Source organism: Condylura cristata, unplaced genomic scaffold (assembly GCF_000260355.1).
Source record: "Condylura cristata isolate star-nosed mole 26May11 unplaced genomic scaffold, ConCri1.0 scaffold00011, whole genome shotgun sequence".
NCBI classification, from domain to species: Eukaryota; Metazoa; Chordata; class Mammalia; order Eulipotyphla; family Talpidae; genus Condylura; species Condylura cristata.
The window spans coordinates 34,657,436-34,675,131 of record NW_004567112.1 but is presented as its reverse complement, the minus strand read 5'-3'; the positions used below and the strand labels follow the sequence as shown (position 1 = coordinate 34,675,131).

The window sequence follows — 17,696 nt, the reverse complement described above, 5'->3', positions numbered from 1 at the left end:
TAAGCATCTCATAACATTACATGGCAAAAAGGATCTCAAAACCAGAGAGGGGTCAGGCGTTTTGAGCCTGAGCGTCCCAGCTTCTCTCTGCATCCTCACTCCCTGAATTGAGTTCGTCCCCATTCCCAAGAGCAACACTCTGCAGGCACATCCTGCAGTGTTCCACTGGCTTGAGACTTTGTCCCTCTTCATACCATGTCATTTTATTCCCTGGAGCACTCTTGGAAGGAAGCTTCCTCCTGCTTGCCAGTGGCCAATCATTAATAGATCTGCAAGGTGAGAGTATTACATGTGCATAATATATCTTAGGAACACAGTGTATTTGGATGTTGCCTTTGACTAGAATCCAACCGATGTTTGTGCATAAAGGATTTACTAGCCACCCGTAAGGTAGCCTCAGTTGTCCTTGCAGTGTATAGTGCTCAGTCCTGAAAAGCACTTTTGGATCATCACTCATTAACTCTCATGAAGGGAAGGAGTTGGGGAAGTTCAAAGTTGTCATGCTGAAGTGGACTGACATTTGCACACTCGTTGACTTGCCCCCACTTCTGCATCCTAAGCCTGCCTCCTGAAGTCTCTTCCCCAGCGCCGTCGAAGATCAGGGATCCCAGGAAGATAAATGAAAGAAAGAAGGAAGGAAAAGAAAGAAACCAGTACTTGCTAGTAACTTGTTAGTCTTCTTTCACTTCTTCTCCACAAGATCCTACAAGCCTGAAGCATCCTAGAACAAGGAGTTCTGAAGGGCTAACAAATTATGTGCCCAAATTCACAGCTTACGTCCATAGTGGTGCTGAAGGAAAATCCCACACTTTCCTGGCTGTGAGTGTTGAGGTGGTATTTTGAAGTACCTGAAACATGAAGAGAGAGGAGGAAGAAATGAAACACCCTAAACCCCAAGGGCATCGTCCTCCTGCTGAGAAGCAGGTAGCATTGGCTCTGGGAGCAAGTGTGGTCTGGGTGCTGGGCTCTGGGGGGGCGTGGGCCTCGCCTCTAGTGCTGCCTGTGTGCCCAGCGGAGCCTGGAGTCCTAATGACTTATTCACCAGGCACATTACACCTCCCAAGCAATAACATCCTGTTTGAAGTCCTCTTGTCAGACTTCCCACAGGGAGATATAGATGCTCCAGAAAGCTCTGGTGCTAAGTTCACATGCACGCCAGATGCGCAGACATTGCCCACGCAGGCAGGCGGGTCTGTAATGGGAGTGCTATCAGTAAATGAATAAATAGTATGGACGCCATCTCCCCGATTCCTCACATTTTATAGAATAGCCAGGCGATCCCATGCGAGTCCACCCTCTGATCGATGTCGTAGCTCAGCTGTCAGCCTGTGCAAGCTCAGCACAGCTCTGGGGTCTGGCAGGTGAATGGGCTGGGAGTAAGTGTCTCTCTCTGTGTCTGTGCCTCCACCGGAGGCTTTCTTTAATGAAGGTCTGTGTGCGTGGGGGTGAGCACACAACTGCACCTCCTGTCTGCCACTGGCAAGGTTCTTGTGCCCAGGACATTAAGAGTTAACTTGCAGTTAAGTGTATACACAGGGCTCTTTTTCCCTTTCTGGTACTTCCCCCCGTAAGCTGGGTACTTAATTCTTTCAGGTGCCTGTTAACTTACTGTTTCGACATCTTACATTGCTGCACTGGACACTTCTTTGAAAAAGAAGGGAGAAATCACTTTTCATAAATTAAAACGGTAACTTGAAACCAGGAGTCTCAAAGTAGAAAGTCCCCAACCTCTTCCCTAGCGTCCACCCCCCACCCAACAAAAACAAAGCCCAAAACAAAATCAAAGAATAAGAAATCTTGAAAGAAAAAAGAAACAGCCCTTTCAGGCTGGAGAGATTATTTTCTTCCGCAAATGCCTTCCTTTTGGGGCAGCCTCGGCACTGGGCAAAAGCAAATTAAGTGATTAGTACAGAAAAAAAAAAAAAGGGAGGAGGAAAAAGTCAAAGGCAGAGAACATAGAGAAAGAAAGCTTTCCTTGCTGCTTCCTATGGCTGTGCAGAGGAGAACCGCTAAGAAATGATACTTGAAGTTATATTTATTATTGTAAGAGGGGTATGATATTTCTGGGCAGGAATGATGGATGACAACTTAAATTTGTGTCCAGGGAATGAAGGTGAACTGTGACAGAGTTATTTATCTTGGGAATGGAGGTTAGGGTCAGCCGAGGCTGGGTGCCTGAAGGCACAAGACATTGACAAATTTATCCCGCAGGCCGTATCTGAAGCCCTTTGTTTTGGATCCTGGCTACTCACTAAGTGACCCTCATCCTTCATGTTGGCAATGCGTGAAGGATGCGGTGAGTGCCAGCGGCCCCTTCTCCCCCTCCGCCCCCGCCCTGGCTCCTGCTACTAATTCTTGTCATTCACTTTGCTGACAGGCACCAAGCCCAAACTATTCCCAGTCCTGAAAGGGAAGGTTAAAATATTTATTTCGGCTCATAATGGCCTCCCTGATTTAGTGCAGGATCATTTTTCCTGTTGCCTTTGTCATTGCAGGTCACTGGAAGGACTGAGCGCTTTCGGGAGCCTGGAGGAACTCATCTTGGACAACAATCTGCTGGGGAACGACCTCGTGTTGCCAGGGCTACCCAGGCTCCATACCTTAACCCTCAACAAGAACCAAATATCCTTGGCTCTGCTGGCTGCCCCCACTCCCCGCCCAGCCCCGCAGTGGTCCCCTCCCGCATACCCCCTTCCCTCCCCGCCCCATACAAATACCTGTGAAATGTCAAATGAGTTTTATGTGTCAGCTAAATTAAAGTATGTGAAATACAGTCTATGGGCAGACAAAGCGTTCTGTCTTCTGGCACTCGGGACACTTCAGAGTAATTTATTATAGGTCATTCATAAATGAAATGCACCATTATATCTTCCTGTTGCTCCATTTTAGTGTAGAGATCTAAGTTATGGCTGTGAAGAAATCTTTTTAATAGATAAAAATAGAGAAAGAAAATAATGTCACTGCTGCTGAGAAGGCAAAGCTGGGTTCTCTTTGCTTGGGCTTGTGTGGGAGGGCGACCTCTGGTGGGAATTAGCGGGTAATGCGGGTAAGCACTCTGCCTTCGTGGAGGGTTCTGGAAGGCGCTGCCAAGACTTAGGAAACAGTTCAGGCAAAGGAGAAGTGGAGAGGAGGCTATGGTGCAAGATAAGTGTCATGCTCAGGCCTGCCTCTGCCCTATGTGTGTTTACTTGACTGGGTAACGAGGGCCGCCTAGGAGAACCGTTCAAATATTTGTGCACTCCTTAAGTCTTTGAGGACCCAGCCAGCCAGGACTGGGATGGACCAGTCACCTGGAATCTGTAGTAAGCTGATAATGGGATCAAATCTTTATGCAGCAGACAGCCCCTCTCCTCTGAGTTGTGCTTTTCCATGCCCTCACAGTAAGGGTTGTATGTGGCGGGGAACTTGTGAATTGTGATGATTTCTGTATTCTTCACAACAACTAGAATTGCAGCCTGATGCGGCACTGAGGTTTAGTAAATGTGGGATGAATGAGTGAATCATTACCATTTACTGTCTTTTATCTTTATTTTTAATTTTTCAATTACAGTTATTGAGGTAACCATGTACAACACCGGCTGTGTTCTCAGTGTATAAACTCACACCTTTGCAAATGTGTGTTATCACGCAAGCTGTCTCTTATTGAGCCATCTTTTGGCTCAGGCTCTGTGCTGGGTAACGTTAGGCATATTGTTTTTCATTTTTCTCCAGCCCTCTGGTATGGTTTCTCCATTTACCTCGATGAGGGAAAAGGTGAAGTATAGACCACAGCCAGACATTTAACAACAGTCTAAGTTCTGAATTCAATCTCAGCTGCACCTGTGTCCAATGTTCTTTCCATTCTGCTGTGTGGCTTCAGACCTAAAGTGCAAACACCTTGTTTTACTGATAGAATATTTGAGACTTGGTGTGGTTTAATCACTTGCTCATGCTTCCTTGATGTAATGGAAATAGAAAAGCAAGGGGAGGGAAATGCACTGGACTATGGTGATGGCACTTGGGTGATTTGGTGATGGGAAACCCAAGGGGATTGCAACTGAGATGGAAAAATGCACAAAAATATGTATAAATATACTAATATAATAATAATAAAAAGAAATAGAAAAAAGTGATCAGGGCATTTTCTCCTAGAGTATGAAATAAAATCAGACACTTATATTAAGTTTAACATATATGCATGCCAATATTTAAGAATAATTTGCAAAATCATTTATTAGCTGCTATTCATGTTTTCAGTCATAGGGCTAGTAATTTCATGATTCTGTAAAATATGCTACTTGTAGCCGTTACTGACTTAATGAAACAGAATGAGAAGGCCAACAAATAGATATCAGTCTTTACCAATGAAATCCTGATGAATTTCCCCTCTCTTCTACCCTTTGGTCAACCAAGTTTTCTGTTGATTGATTGCAAGATGATGATGTTGATAGTATGTCTTATGACTTCCTTGACTATCCTAATAATTTTCTCAAGTCAGTAAAGAACAGAAGGGTTAGTAGATTAGAATTTGGATGATAGGGTTTCTCAGACTACAGTGTCTCTTTCTCTGTGCCCCCCATCACACTAGAGTATTCAAGTCCTCAGACTGATTCAAGAGTCAGTGCAGTCATATTTAGCTGTATGGCCTTGGACAAATCATCCTCTAAGAGTCACTGGTTTTCATTTAAAAAAAAAGTTTATGCATACAGAGCTGGGGTACAGGCCAGAGGTACAAGGGTGGTGAGAAGCTTACAGAGACAGAGTGGGGAGCAGAACAGGCAGATTGGCGAAGTACACTGCTGAGGGGAGCAGCGGGCGGGTCAGGAGAGATCTGCCATGCCATGTGGTCACCTCCTGGGGTGGGGATCGAACTCATGCTGAAGTGGCTTTAGCTTCTTAGTGCTGTGCTTTAACCCACTGTGCCACCAGGGAGGGCCCTGATTTTCATTTTTACAGGGTTGAGTTGTACTGGGTGATGGGTTTATTCTCAGTATTGCTGTCACCAGAGACTACTAGGATTTTTGGCACTATTGTGCTGAGAGTTTATCTTTGTTAGTGTTCCTTTCCCACTCCATGACTCTGTAGTAGTAATGCCGAGAGAGTAATGATTTTGGCCTGAGAAATACAGAAATGGAAATGCAATATGTAGCTATGCAGCTGTCCAGTTATGCCACTGTGCTGCTGCAAAGTATGATGAGTAGGTACAAAAGGTGATAGTTGGCGTTTCCAGAATGCAGCAGGTCTACTTCCTTTCCTCTGTTCTGTGGTTGTGATCCTGAAAATCTGATTCCATACACATGATCCAGAAGTAATCCATTGAAGGGTAGATAAAAATCAGTGAGGTTTCATACCTCCTCTAAACTTACTACTCTGCCTGCCTTTTCAGCTAACTGTGAGCTACCAGCTCCACTTACCAGGTTCCACTTGCTTTTGTTATTATATGAAATGCTTTACTTGGGTTCTGTCAGTTAGCTTTATTGCAAAATAGCATCCTTAAAGTTAGTGATGTGAAAGAACTAATATTTATCTTTCATTCTATGTCTCAGCTCTCTGGGCAGGGCTCAGCAGGACAGTTCTTTGACTACTCTTGTCTTGGGTTCCTCAGGTAGCCATAGTGATCTAGAGGCTCAGCTTGGGCTGGGCCTAATTTATATGGCTGGATTGTTAGCAGTTGTTGACTGAACCACATCACTCCATGCTTGTGCATGTGGGAGGGGTGTTCCCAGAACATATGCCCCATTTTGCAAGTATTTTTCATGTCCTGTTTGCATTGTGTGTTGCTGTCTCATGGCCAAAGCCAGTCACATATCAACTGTAGAACAAATACAAAATGGGACTACACAAAGTGTGGATGAGCCATGGCTCATTCTCCTAAGGGTTTCTCCACATACCTTGGAAGGCTGTCTCTTAAGACTTTACTACATATTTGTAATAAAGTAAGATTCTAGAATATAGTACTCCACAGTACTCCACAGACCTTGGAAGACTATCTCTTAAGACTTTACTACATATTTATAATAAAGTAAGATTCTAGAATACAGTACTTATTGGCTTTTTAAAAAGGTAAGTAGAAACTCTTTTAAATTGTATCTTATTTTAAATGTATTAAGAGACTTAATATCAAATGGGTTCTATTTCATCATCTTTTTTGACATTGGTTTTGTTTAGAATTCTTTTTTTCTTTTGCTTTTAGGCATGTAGAATGGTTATTCACCCCACCCCAGCGTTTCTCCCTTGCAAATTTGGAGTTTTCCATTTGGGCTTTACTCAGTTAAGTCTGTCTACATAATACTCTGTAATATTATCCTGAGGGCTCAGGATATGGGCTTCTTTTGGCCTTTGGCTAGAGACACTGTTACATATAGTTAAGAAGAGGTATTGAAGTTGTACTTCCTGGGCTTGTACTCTAAGGCTACTGCTCATTGCATGACCTTGGAAAAGCTATTAAACTTCTCTTTGCTTTGGTTTCCTCTTTAAAATGAGCGGAATAATAGTACCTACCCATAGGTGGTTATAAAGTTACTCTATCTCACAAACATTAGCTTCTAGTACATACACAAGTAAGTAATGGCACGGTTAATATTTCTGCTGTTACTGTTATCCTAGAGGATTATGTGAACATCTCTGATCTTTGAAAAGGCACAGTATAAGCAAGTGAAGAATACAGATATACCTTATTTAATTGTGATTTGCCTATTACTCATTCAAGAGTGTGTATATTTTTACAAATGGATGGTTTGTGGCAGCCCCACATCAGGTAATTCTATCGGTACCATTTTTCAAACAGCGTGTGCTCAGTGTCACATTTAGTCAAGGTATGTACAATTTTTTAAGGTATAGTGTTTTTTACACACTTATGGGATACAGTATAGTGTAGCCCAACTGACATATAACTGGGTAACCAAAATTTTGTGTGATTTGCTTTATTGTGATATTTACTTGAGTGTAGTGGTTTGGAACTGAGCCTGCAGTGCCTCCTTGTCTAGATTTAGAGTGGTTCTTTGACTTTTGAAATTGAACATCATCCTCATATTGTGTTGTGAATTCTGTACTGTTGATGGACAACTTTCCTTTTTATGAATAAATGGGGAGGGTATAAGATTATGAGTTCACATAGATTGTCAGCTGTGGGACTCAGTGCTGAACCCAGGTATACTAATTTCCAGTCCCAGATTCAGAAACCCAAAGGAGGAACAATCAGTGCTCAGAAGAGCAGTTAAGGTGTGGGGAGCATCTGATTTCTGTGCCTATTATGCTTCTAGATACAGAGGGAGCTTATAAAAGGGATTCAAAAGCCTAAACCCAGTATCTGAGATATCTTGCCAGTTCACTGATACTTCACTTCCCAGCTCTATGTCTCTGCTTAAATTCTTATCTTCATTCTGTAAACCCTCTGTTCTACTTCTGGTCAGCCCTCCTCTTTGGTATCCTCCTGGTATACCTACTAGGTTGGCCTTCCCAGGTTACATCTTCATTTTCCTTTGTTTCAGTGGACACCAGTCATGGAGTTGACCTCCTCTCCCCAATGTTCTTACTCTCATGCTCAATGTCTTACTCATCCATGAGCAGGCAAGCATTATTCCTGACTCTTCCCCAAGAGGCTTGGGTATTTGGCAACATCCTCAGCTATATCATGCCAAATATCCAACAGCAGACATGAGAAAAACTGATGTCAGTACAATTAAAAGATTTCTCCTCATTTTTCCCTTGGAGTGAGGAGATAGGGCAGGAAGTTGACTTCATTTTATATCACACTCTCTTCACTCTCTGTCTTGCGAGTGCAGTGAGCCTGCACATGTATTTTAGAGGGGGGGGGGAATGTTGCACAGTTGTGTTGCTGCAGGAAGACCAATGCGTGATTCAAAAGGCAAGTCATGAACTCCCACGGCAGGTGCCTGTAGCATCTCCAGGCATCTCTGCATCTTGGTAGAGGCCTCACTCTATCTATTGGGTATAATATACATACTTCAAAGTAATAATAGACTTCAGAGTATTATTGGGAGATTTATGGTGTAGTAAATGGGATATCACTTTGTTAACACCCAAAGACTTTACAACTTCTTAGTACATTTGACTGTTAGCCAGAGCCTTAAAGGCTTACATGAATGAACCCAAACTGAAAGTAACTGAGGTGTAGAGACAACTCTCTAACAGCACATGAGGGTCTCCTGTAAATGCCTGTAAGACTTATTTTCAGTATTATAAATTCCTCTCTTGGTTTAGGATGTCATGTATCACTTACTCGTAGAAATGTCATGTCTTTAGCATGTAGGTTGAATGTGGTGCCTTGCTATGTAACCTATAACTGCAGTTTTCTTAATTGTTATTTGGATGTTGATGATGATTACTTGGATAATGTATGTGAATCAAAATAAGACAATTTCATACAGACTAAAATTAATACTCAAAAATCCTGTTAGGATCAGCTTTGATGAAATTTCTTCCAGTGGTTGTATAGGCTGCCCTCTGATCTGGAGTTGTGCACAGAGGGGAAGGGCACATGTCCATATTCACTTGGAAACAACTTTATATACCTGTGCTAGTAGACTTGACACTAGGAGACTCCCCTCCTCCTTCATGCTGCAGACTTTCAAGGCAAGATGTTACTTTTTGATCTTAGGCTGTTCCAGAAAATCTCCCTTGGCAAACCTCACCATGACAGCTGGGCTCTATGATGGCAACTTTCTGTAGACAACACTGAAAAAATCTAAACAGCAAGTCTGGAGAAGACTTGATGAGGGAGGCCAGGTGTATACTGAGAATCCAGCTGGAGAGAGCTGAAAGTGTGCCACATAACTTCAGTTAAAAAAAAAAAAAGTATAAAAAACACCCTGAGGAGAATCCCTGCAAGTGTCTCCACTGTGGGTCTCTTGGTTAGCCAGGGACCCCAAGTTCCCACCACTAATTGTCCCTGGTTAATTTTTTATGCAACTTTACTAGTCTACCTCAGAGCCAACAAGCAAGCAAGGCAGGACTGTGTGTGTCTTGAGGTCTAGAAACCAATTAAAACTCATTTCATCTTCCAGTGGCGGTGTCCACACAACAAAGTTCTGGCCCAGAGCATCCATGGAATAAGTACCAGTGAGGTGCTCACTGGCATGGATTCATGGAGACTCTCTGACTCAGCCTGACTGATGATTTAGTGAGTAGTTGAAAGATTCAGGGAAATAGAGTAACTTCTGCTACAGAAAATACCCTAAATGAGGCAGACTGCAAGGCTCCAAGAATTCTAATCAACCCAAAATTCCTTGGATTCACAGGAATGCACAGGATGGCTAAAACTTTTTGAAGTGTGCAGACCCTTTGCCCAAGATATTTCGCCCAAGGTATTTGAATAAATCCACATCTCCATCGTTTCTTCTTCAGGGGCAGATACAGGTTTTATGGGATATGAAACTTAAAGAAATTGAAGAGGTTCTCTGACAGTCAATGGCTACATAAAAATAAATGCAAAACTAGTCACGAAGATGCATATTTGGGATACAAATCTATCAAAACAAAGCAAACAGTTTTAAATTGACAAATATTAAAATAGTGACTATTTAGAAATTGAACTACCTTTCTATATTATCAAGCATACATCTATAAACCCTATTTTCCTGTTTTCTTTGTCCTGCAAATTTCCTGACAAATTGGTTATGATAAAATTTTATAGCTTCTATAGAGAGAAAAGGAAGATAATTCCATCTAATTGAAATTGATTTTTATTTTTTATAGTTTAGAAATACTTTCCTCAATGTTACTGCTCATCATTACTGATTTTACCACTAAATTTTGGTTAAAATTTTTTAAAATTATTAGAAAAATTTGAGAAAACTCTGATACATTCCTTTCCTACATGAACTATAAGATCACCACAAGCTCTGCAATAAGTTTCCATATGAAGATTTACTAATCCCTGGATAGTGTCATGCTAAGCTTCCTCACTCTATCATTCAGTATTAAGAAATGACTGGGAGTTCAATCCAACTCAGTTTTCCAATATTGTCTCACCTTAAAAATTTTACCAGTTTTGAATTCCATATCTTCATTTTCCCACCTTATAGATAATGAAAAATAGCCAAGATTTAATGAATTTATCTCTAGCAGGAAAATCAATTTTGGGCTGCCTATCCATCCATAGTAGAAAGGACTTCCCTAGGTTGTCTGCTATTATCATCTAGATGAAAATTTGAACCACCCAAGACATGACAACACCATTTGGACAACTGAATCTCTTGAAGTCCCACCAAAGATATCTTTCCCTGGTCAGTGTGAGTGATCATTTTGTCTGGCTTCCTTCCCAGGAAGAAGGCCTGGCATTGAGCCTGTGGGACAGCTTGATAGGTTGAGTCCTAGTGCTCCTTGAAGCACCCGATGGATCCCAACTGATCAGATAAGAAGTTATAGGGAACCCCGAAAGAAAGAAAAAGGTGTTGGGACTGAGACTCAGGCCAGTTCAAGCTGAGACCCAGGGTACACCACCTGAAGGAGTGTTGGTCTGTGACTGGTACCAAACAGTGGGCAGGGGATTTAATAACTTGAGGAAGTCAGTGCAAGTTATAGGGCCCCCTGTGTTACTTCTGGGGTCTGAGGGCTGTGCTGCTACAGAGTACTGAGTACTGGTAGACATTTTTATTTTCCTAGCCAGACCTTTTCTCTACTAGCCACATGCTCCCATTCCATCATTCTCATTCTAGTGGTCCGTTGTTGTCGTTCTTTGATATAATTTATTAAAAAGTAAATAATTGATAACTTCAATGCCCATTGTGCAGTCTTGGTTTAGGAAGTGGGGTTAATTTTGGAAAATTGGAAACTATAATGGGTCCAAGTACTTGAAGCCCCTCTTACAAACATTGTCCTTTCTACTTGTGATCTCTCTCTCATTGTCTCTGTCTTGCTCCCTCACAGAATACCGTATTTATTGTTACATATGATGGAAGAAAAACATGTTTGAAGAATGCTTAAGGGAACTTAGTTTAGAGTATATAAAATCTTAGGAAGACTCTCTGAAGGGCCCTGTTGGTGGAAGAGAAGAATGTCTTATTCTTTGTGACCCCAAGGTGTTAAGTTTGGAACAGTGGGTAGGAAGTTGAGGAAGATTCAATCCCAGAGGAAAGAGAAACTCTTTTATGCTTGTCAGAGAGAATGAGCTACCTGGTGGTGAGCCCTTGGCAAGTATTTTAGAGATTGCAGTCAGACATTGGTTGGATTTGGAGTTCATTCTTCTCTGACAAGTTGAAATGAAGTGTGAGAAAATCTGGGCAACTTCCCATGGTTTGATAAAATTCTTCTAGAGTAAGTCAGGTTTATCCTTTGATTTTGCTTCTCTCTCCTGGGTCCATGTGGAGTTCACTCCTGCAAGTTATACCCTGAATCTTTGATTCTCCAGTGCTGCATCCGCCCCTGTATCTTTAGCGCCCTTATATCTTTAGTGAGCTCTGTTGTCACTCCCTAGCAAAGACTCCATTCTGTCTGCTAATGTTCAGAAACTCCTCTCCTACACAGGCTGCTTGTTAGTCATGGCTTCCATATCTGTCCTGTCTAATCATCACCTTGCCTAGGGTCATGTGCACATCTGTATGTGATTCAAGCCAGGGATTGATGTTGGACTATCTCCCCAATGTCTGTGATTCCCCGATGACTGCCTTACATGGTATAGAGGTCTTAGCATTTACTTTTAGTGAACAGTGGATCAGACTGAAGAGATGGATGGTGGAGTAATTCCACCATCATGCCACTCCCTCATTCATTCTCTCTTTCATAGATTATTATATCCAAAACAAATTCTCAGGAAATGCATTGTGACCTGCCTAACTTGGCTAAATCTATTCTAACTTACCTACTTTGTCTTCTCTTCCTATTTTTGTTCTCCTTCTCTCCTAATCTAATGCTTTATTGTCTCCAGTGAGGCCACTGAACAATGCTTAGCTATACCACAGGCTCTCAGATCATAAGAGGATGTTGATCTTTTTTTCCATTTGTGTCATTCCCATATGTTTTAATGATAAATTACCCCATAAAGGGGAGTGGGGAATATATTTTAATGAGACCTTTGGAAACAATTCTTTTCTTTTATTACTGGAAAAAAATAAAGTTTTATGCATTTGTATATTGTGAACATTTTACCACGTGGAATCTACACTATAGTGGAAAGAAAAATGTGATAAAACAGTTAAGTTCTCTTAGTCTCTCTTGAGTGATCTGGGCTTAGCCTTTCCTACCCAGAAAAACTGGGCTATGTCACCAACAGTTGGGAGTAAAAATTAGCCATGCCAGACACCCATAGATAAGTTGCTTTTAACCCTCACCCATGTCATCTCATTGGAGCAGATTGGAATCATCTCCTGTTAGGTAGGTTCTCATTCAGTTATTGTCTGTGTTTCTTGCTAACCCTTTTGTCTTTCTGGATCAAGATCCTTGACTTTTGTCACATCACTGACTTGGAGTGTCTGCTTGATCACCTGGCAGAAGTGACCCCAGCTCTGGAGTACCTCAGCCTTCTGGGTAATGTGGCATGTCCCAATGAGCTAGTCAACTTGGAAAAGGATGAGGAAGACTATAAGAGGTACAGGTGAGTATCCAGGTTTTGAATATGGTGGGTAAAAGGGAAAATAGCATGTTTGAGGGGGATGATATTAATCTATGGGGCACACAGTTGGTATTTCATAAATAACAGTCCCATAATAATGTTAAACTTCACCTTTTGCTACCTATTGTCTCCCTTTGTTGAGGTCACCAGAGATCTAGGTCAAGCATTGACAGACTATTTTTGTTTTTTAGTAACAGTACAATAATAAATATTTTAGACTTTGAAGGTCATATGGTTTCTGCTGCTGCTTTTCAACTCTGCACCCCGTTGTGTGTGGAAACAGTCATAAACAATTAGTGAGTGGCATGACCATGTTAGAATAAAACTTTATCTATAAAAACAGGCAATGGGCCAGGTTTGATCCATGAGCTAGACTTTGCTCAACCCTACTCTGTGTTATAAGACCTCCTGTGGTCTGCCTCAAGATCCCTTTTTGGAGGGACCGTACATATACTCCCAAGAGGAATTTCCACAAAGCTGAGAATTTTGTTTCATAAAGCTACATGCACCTTAGCACCCACCAACCATGCACTTGATGGGATTAGAAATGCTTTTCATATTACTCACTTATTCTAAGCCATCTACTTTGAAACACCTGATCCAAATCCACCTCCATTAGAAAGTCATCTTGATCTATCCACTGTACTAAATTCCTTTCATTTTCCTTCTTCAGTTTTGAATTTTATAAGCTTGCATTCTTTTTTTTTTTTTTTAATTTTTACATCATTCTTCATTTTGTGCCTTTTTCCATCTTGGTTGTAATCCCTGTGGACTTCCCACCACCATTTCACCCGTGTGCCATTACCATAGTCCTGTGCACCTTTCCCACCCCATTTTTTATCCCATTCCCCACTCCACCCCTGTAAAATGTCTCTGGGGTATAGTTGTTTGTTGTTTTTCATTTTTTTTTCTTTATTACACTTGCTCTCCCCGCACCCCCACCCCTCCAGTCCCTTAAGCTCCTATTAGTGAAACTCTCTGGTATTTTTCTTTTTCTTTTTCGCTTATTTCACTAACTTGATCCCTTCCAGCTCCTTCCCATGTTTCTGCAAAAGACATGAGGTGTCCTTTTGAACCAATGTTTTTGTGTCCTTTGGATAGATACCTGAATGTGGAATTGATGGGTTATATGGAAGCTCCATTTTTAGAAGTGTGAGAAAACTCCAAACATAAGCTCGCATTCTTGGAGTTGTTTTATATGTTTCTCATGATTTTATGTATAATTTGTCTTGCTCCATTATGACCCAAGCTCTCATTAACACCCTGCCTGAATCAGTGTGGAAAAGAGAGAGGATGGGAGGGGGGAGCAAGGAAACACAAGGCAGATAGGGGAACTGGAAAATTGAGGTGGGGGGCTTTGGGGAGAGAGGGCAGTGGCTTGAGAGTAATCTTTTGTTCAGACTCATAAAAATCTATGGTAACTTATAAAGAAATAAATTTGGGGACAATCATTTTGTATTAAAACAAAGTTGTAAGAAATTCTGAAGGTTGTTGAATATTGTATATTAAAAATAAAACACAGAGACATATAAGTAAGGCTATAGAAGAAATTCAGCTGTATGTTTTTGTTGGGGAGAATTCTGTAACTTAAACCTTATGTTCTAGGTTCTTTGACTAATATTGTAAGATTCTGAGATTGGTTTTATCATTTATTTATATTTTAAGATTTATTTAATTTATTTACACATACAAGAGCTGTGGTGGAGGCCAGAGGTGTGGTGGGTGAGAGGTTTCAGCAGAGACAGAGTGGGGAGCAGAACTGGCAGATCTACTCAGGGTAGCAGCAGATGAGACAGAGAGGTCTGCTGCACCATAGGGTCGGCTCCCTGGCTGGGGATTGAACTTATGGCCCTGTGGTTGGCATTAGCTTGATAGTGCTGAGACTAACCCCTGTGCCACCAGGGAGGCCTCTAGACTGGTTTTATTCCAAAAATAAAGCTCTAATCCTATTTTTAAAACAAATGTTTAAAATATTTCTCCATTGTTATTTGGGATGCAGTAATGCATATTTGAATGTGAGCTCTATTAGGAGAAACATGATTAATGTGAAACAGGTGAGTACTTACAAATTTCTAAATGAGCCCTTTAAGTTTATTAATCATTTAGAACTGAAGCACTTCTTTAACATTCTTAACAATTTTGAAGCATGTAACAACTGGATTGGAGGTATGAAGGGTTGCTTAAAACATATTTTATCTTTTTTAGTAACTTGCAGTGTTTTGAAAAGGTCAAGCAAGTCCAAGAAAAGTCTCTCAGAAAACATTTTTAGTCAACAAAGCATTCTTTGGGAAATTAGCTTGTTTTTGACTATTTTCTTTAGACTTCTGTGTTTCTTTAGAATAGCACAAAAAAATTACAATGTGTGTGCTTATATATGTGTCTTGTGTATGTAGGTATATTTATAAATATGGTAATTACTCATGGTCAAAAACCTAAATGTGAATGGAAATGGCATATAATTTCTATTTTTAGAAAGAGAGAATAGTGGGGAAACCCCCCAGTTCTATTTGTTGGCACCCACCTCTGCCTGTGTGATCCATAAAATGGGAAGTATAGTCTATCTCAGTGACTATTAAACATGAACGACATTTTCAAATCATCTAAGGCCTTGCCATTCATTTGATTGCAAATGCAACCAAATAGTCAAAAGGTAATTCTGGTGCTCAATTTGGAACTAATGGACTAAGTAGTCTTTAAAATCTCTGTTGACTATATAACATTTACAGTTCTTCCTTTTTTATATATGCTGTATTGCACATTTTACTCACTACACATATGTCAATATTCAAAGAATGGCTCCCAGTAGGTAGTGGCTGTGTTTTGTCCTTTGAAACCTCTTTAATACCTAAAGTCCTGCTGGCCGTGGAATAGACTTAGTAATTGTTTACCAGAGATGGCTTTAAGTTATCCTTCCCTCTGAGGAGCTAAGTACTTAACAGAGAGCTGCAGGGCCTGTGAACATCAACTGCCTATGTGGAATCATACCATTTAGATGCCAACAAATGCAGTAAATCAGCAAGGAATTATCCTTCAGATTTCATCTGATGTTATTGGGTCATGATTCTTTAGCAAGGGCATGATATTTAGAGGAGTGACCAAGTCTGTAAAGATGGCCTAGTTCTCCTTCAAGCTTGTGATTCCCACCCTAGGTCTGTTCCCCGGGCAGGCTTTGTGGGATGGGCCTGGAAGACTGTGTATTAGATACTCGTATAGCCAGGAGGTCATCAGGAGCTAGATTTGAGGAGCTGCTTACAGTCAAAAATCACATCTCATCAAAATTATCTCAGAAAATCCATGAGTCACCCTCAATGATGGCAAGGTGGTTACATTCTGAGACAAGTAGGAACTAAGAATGATGGAAGGGACATTAAACTTGAGTCTATCCAGCTACACATTTACTGAGCCAGGGCCAGCCAGGGGATGGGGGATGGTGGAGCAGTTCTCCAGCAGTATGAAACTTTTTATTTAATTCTTGATTTCTGGTTTGACAAACTCACACTTGCATTTGAATAAGATGTTTGTGTGTGTGTATGGTACATTTCTGTTCTATTGTTTGTAAGAAGCTCTGTTTTGTTCATTCTGAAGTTGTTCCATTTGTCCCTGAGAAATGTTAGGGTTTCACAGTATGACTTTTGAATCCAGAGTTCCTGTGGTGTTTGGGTTTTTATATGTAGCTGCCATTTTTTTTCCCTCTCTCTCTTTTTTGTAAAATATTTTTCTGGCCCTTCATCCACAAAACTTGAATCTGCCTTCTTCCTAGCTGTTACCCAGATCTAAATAGTAGAGCCTATGTAAATTTATGTGATATTTTCACTAGAAAATTGCTTAAAAATGAGTGATATTTCTAGTTTACTGTTTTTCACTTTAAGTACATTTTCTGACAATATGTCTTCTATTAATCATTTAAGCAATAGTAGGAGTCTTAAAGGAGTGTATTCAGAAGTAAGAACCCATGGTTCATTTAGTGCTGTCTCAAAAAAATTTCTTATTGATTGGCATCCTCTGTGGTTATGTGATGTAATATTTATAGTATGTCACCCAGCCATACATCAAAACAAGTATGTCTGTTGTTTCATTTCCATGGGAGATGTTGATTTCAGAGAGGTCAGCTCACTTTTAGGTCACTTTGTGGTCAACCACTGGACCAGAAATGGGAAGTGACTAGATTTATGTAGTTATTGAAAATGGCTTCACAGATGCTTTGGTTTCTGGATTCTTTCCTTCCCTCCCCCCACTTCACCTTCCTCCTTCATCACTTGCCCCTGTGCACAGTTGGGTTTTCTTGGCATGCATCCCCACAGTAAAACGGGCTCATTAAATCTGCACATGAGTGCAGACACTCTACCAGGCTGTGGAGCAGTACCCTGGCCTTTCTGAGGCAGGAACAAAACTGTGCCTGGAGTTTCTCTTTGCCATTGATCATACTCTGGCTGAGAAATATCCATTGCCATGTTAAGGCAGGCGCTAAACCTGTGTATGCTTTGCCGTACGCCTGCTGTGCTGCTATTTTGGGATGAATGTTGAAGGGAGGTGAATGTTCTAGCCAGCTTCTTTCCGGATTTGGGCAGGAAGATAGTGGTGAGGCAAAACTGGCCTGCAAGACCACCATTTACTAAAACCACTTGGGAGCTCCTGTGGACTTGAACACAAATCAAAAAATAACCAAATAGGGCAAACTTGGGTGCCCAGAACGGTTTAGTCTTCCCTTACCTTGGAGTTCTTTTCTTTCTTACTGCAGGAAGGGCGGCGGAGTAAAGATTGATGGTGTTCAGGGCTAGAGCTCACCTGTCCATAAGTGTGTGGGTCTCACCATCTCCTGGCTCCACCTCTGTCCTTGAGCTTTTTGCCGTTGATTCTCTCTGCCACTCCAACCTGTAGTTGGCCTGGCTTTCTTCCTTCCTACTCGGTAGACCCTGTCTGCATTCCCTACAACTTTAAATTATTTAAAACATGGCGCCCTTTCTTTGTTCCTTCTCAGGGAGCGGCCCTGGAGCCAGTCTGCCCAGTGTCGGCAGCACTCAGCCATAGGGAAGGAGGGAGGGACCTCCATGCCTGCTGTGCTCCTGGGCCACCACCTTTTTCCAGTCGAATAGGAGCTGTAAAACTTGTGGCTTACATAACCCAGCTAGCATTCTCCTGCTAATCT

At 41.4% G+C, this 17,696-nt stretch overlaps 1 protein-coding gene across 1 annotated transcript in view; it reads left to right on the top strand.

Moving 5' to 3' along the window:
* Positions 1-17,696, top strand: part of LOC101635977 (chromosome unknown open reading frame, human C10orf11) — a 911,709-nt gene that overhangs the window by 510,002 nt on the left and 384,011 nt on the right. Inside the window, exons 3-4 of the mRNA XM_012723508.1 lie at positions 2,496-2,622; positions 12,393-12,532. Coding sequence (XP_012578962.1) covers positions 2,496-2,622; positions 12,393-12,532 — 267 coding nt within the window. The remainder of the gene's footprint in view (positions 1-2,495; positions 2,623-12,392; positions 12,533-17,696) is intronic.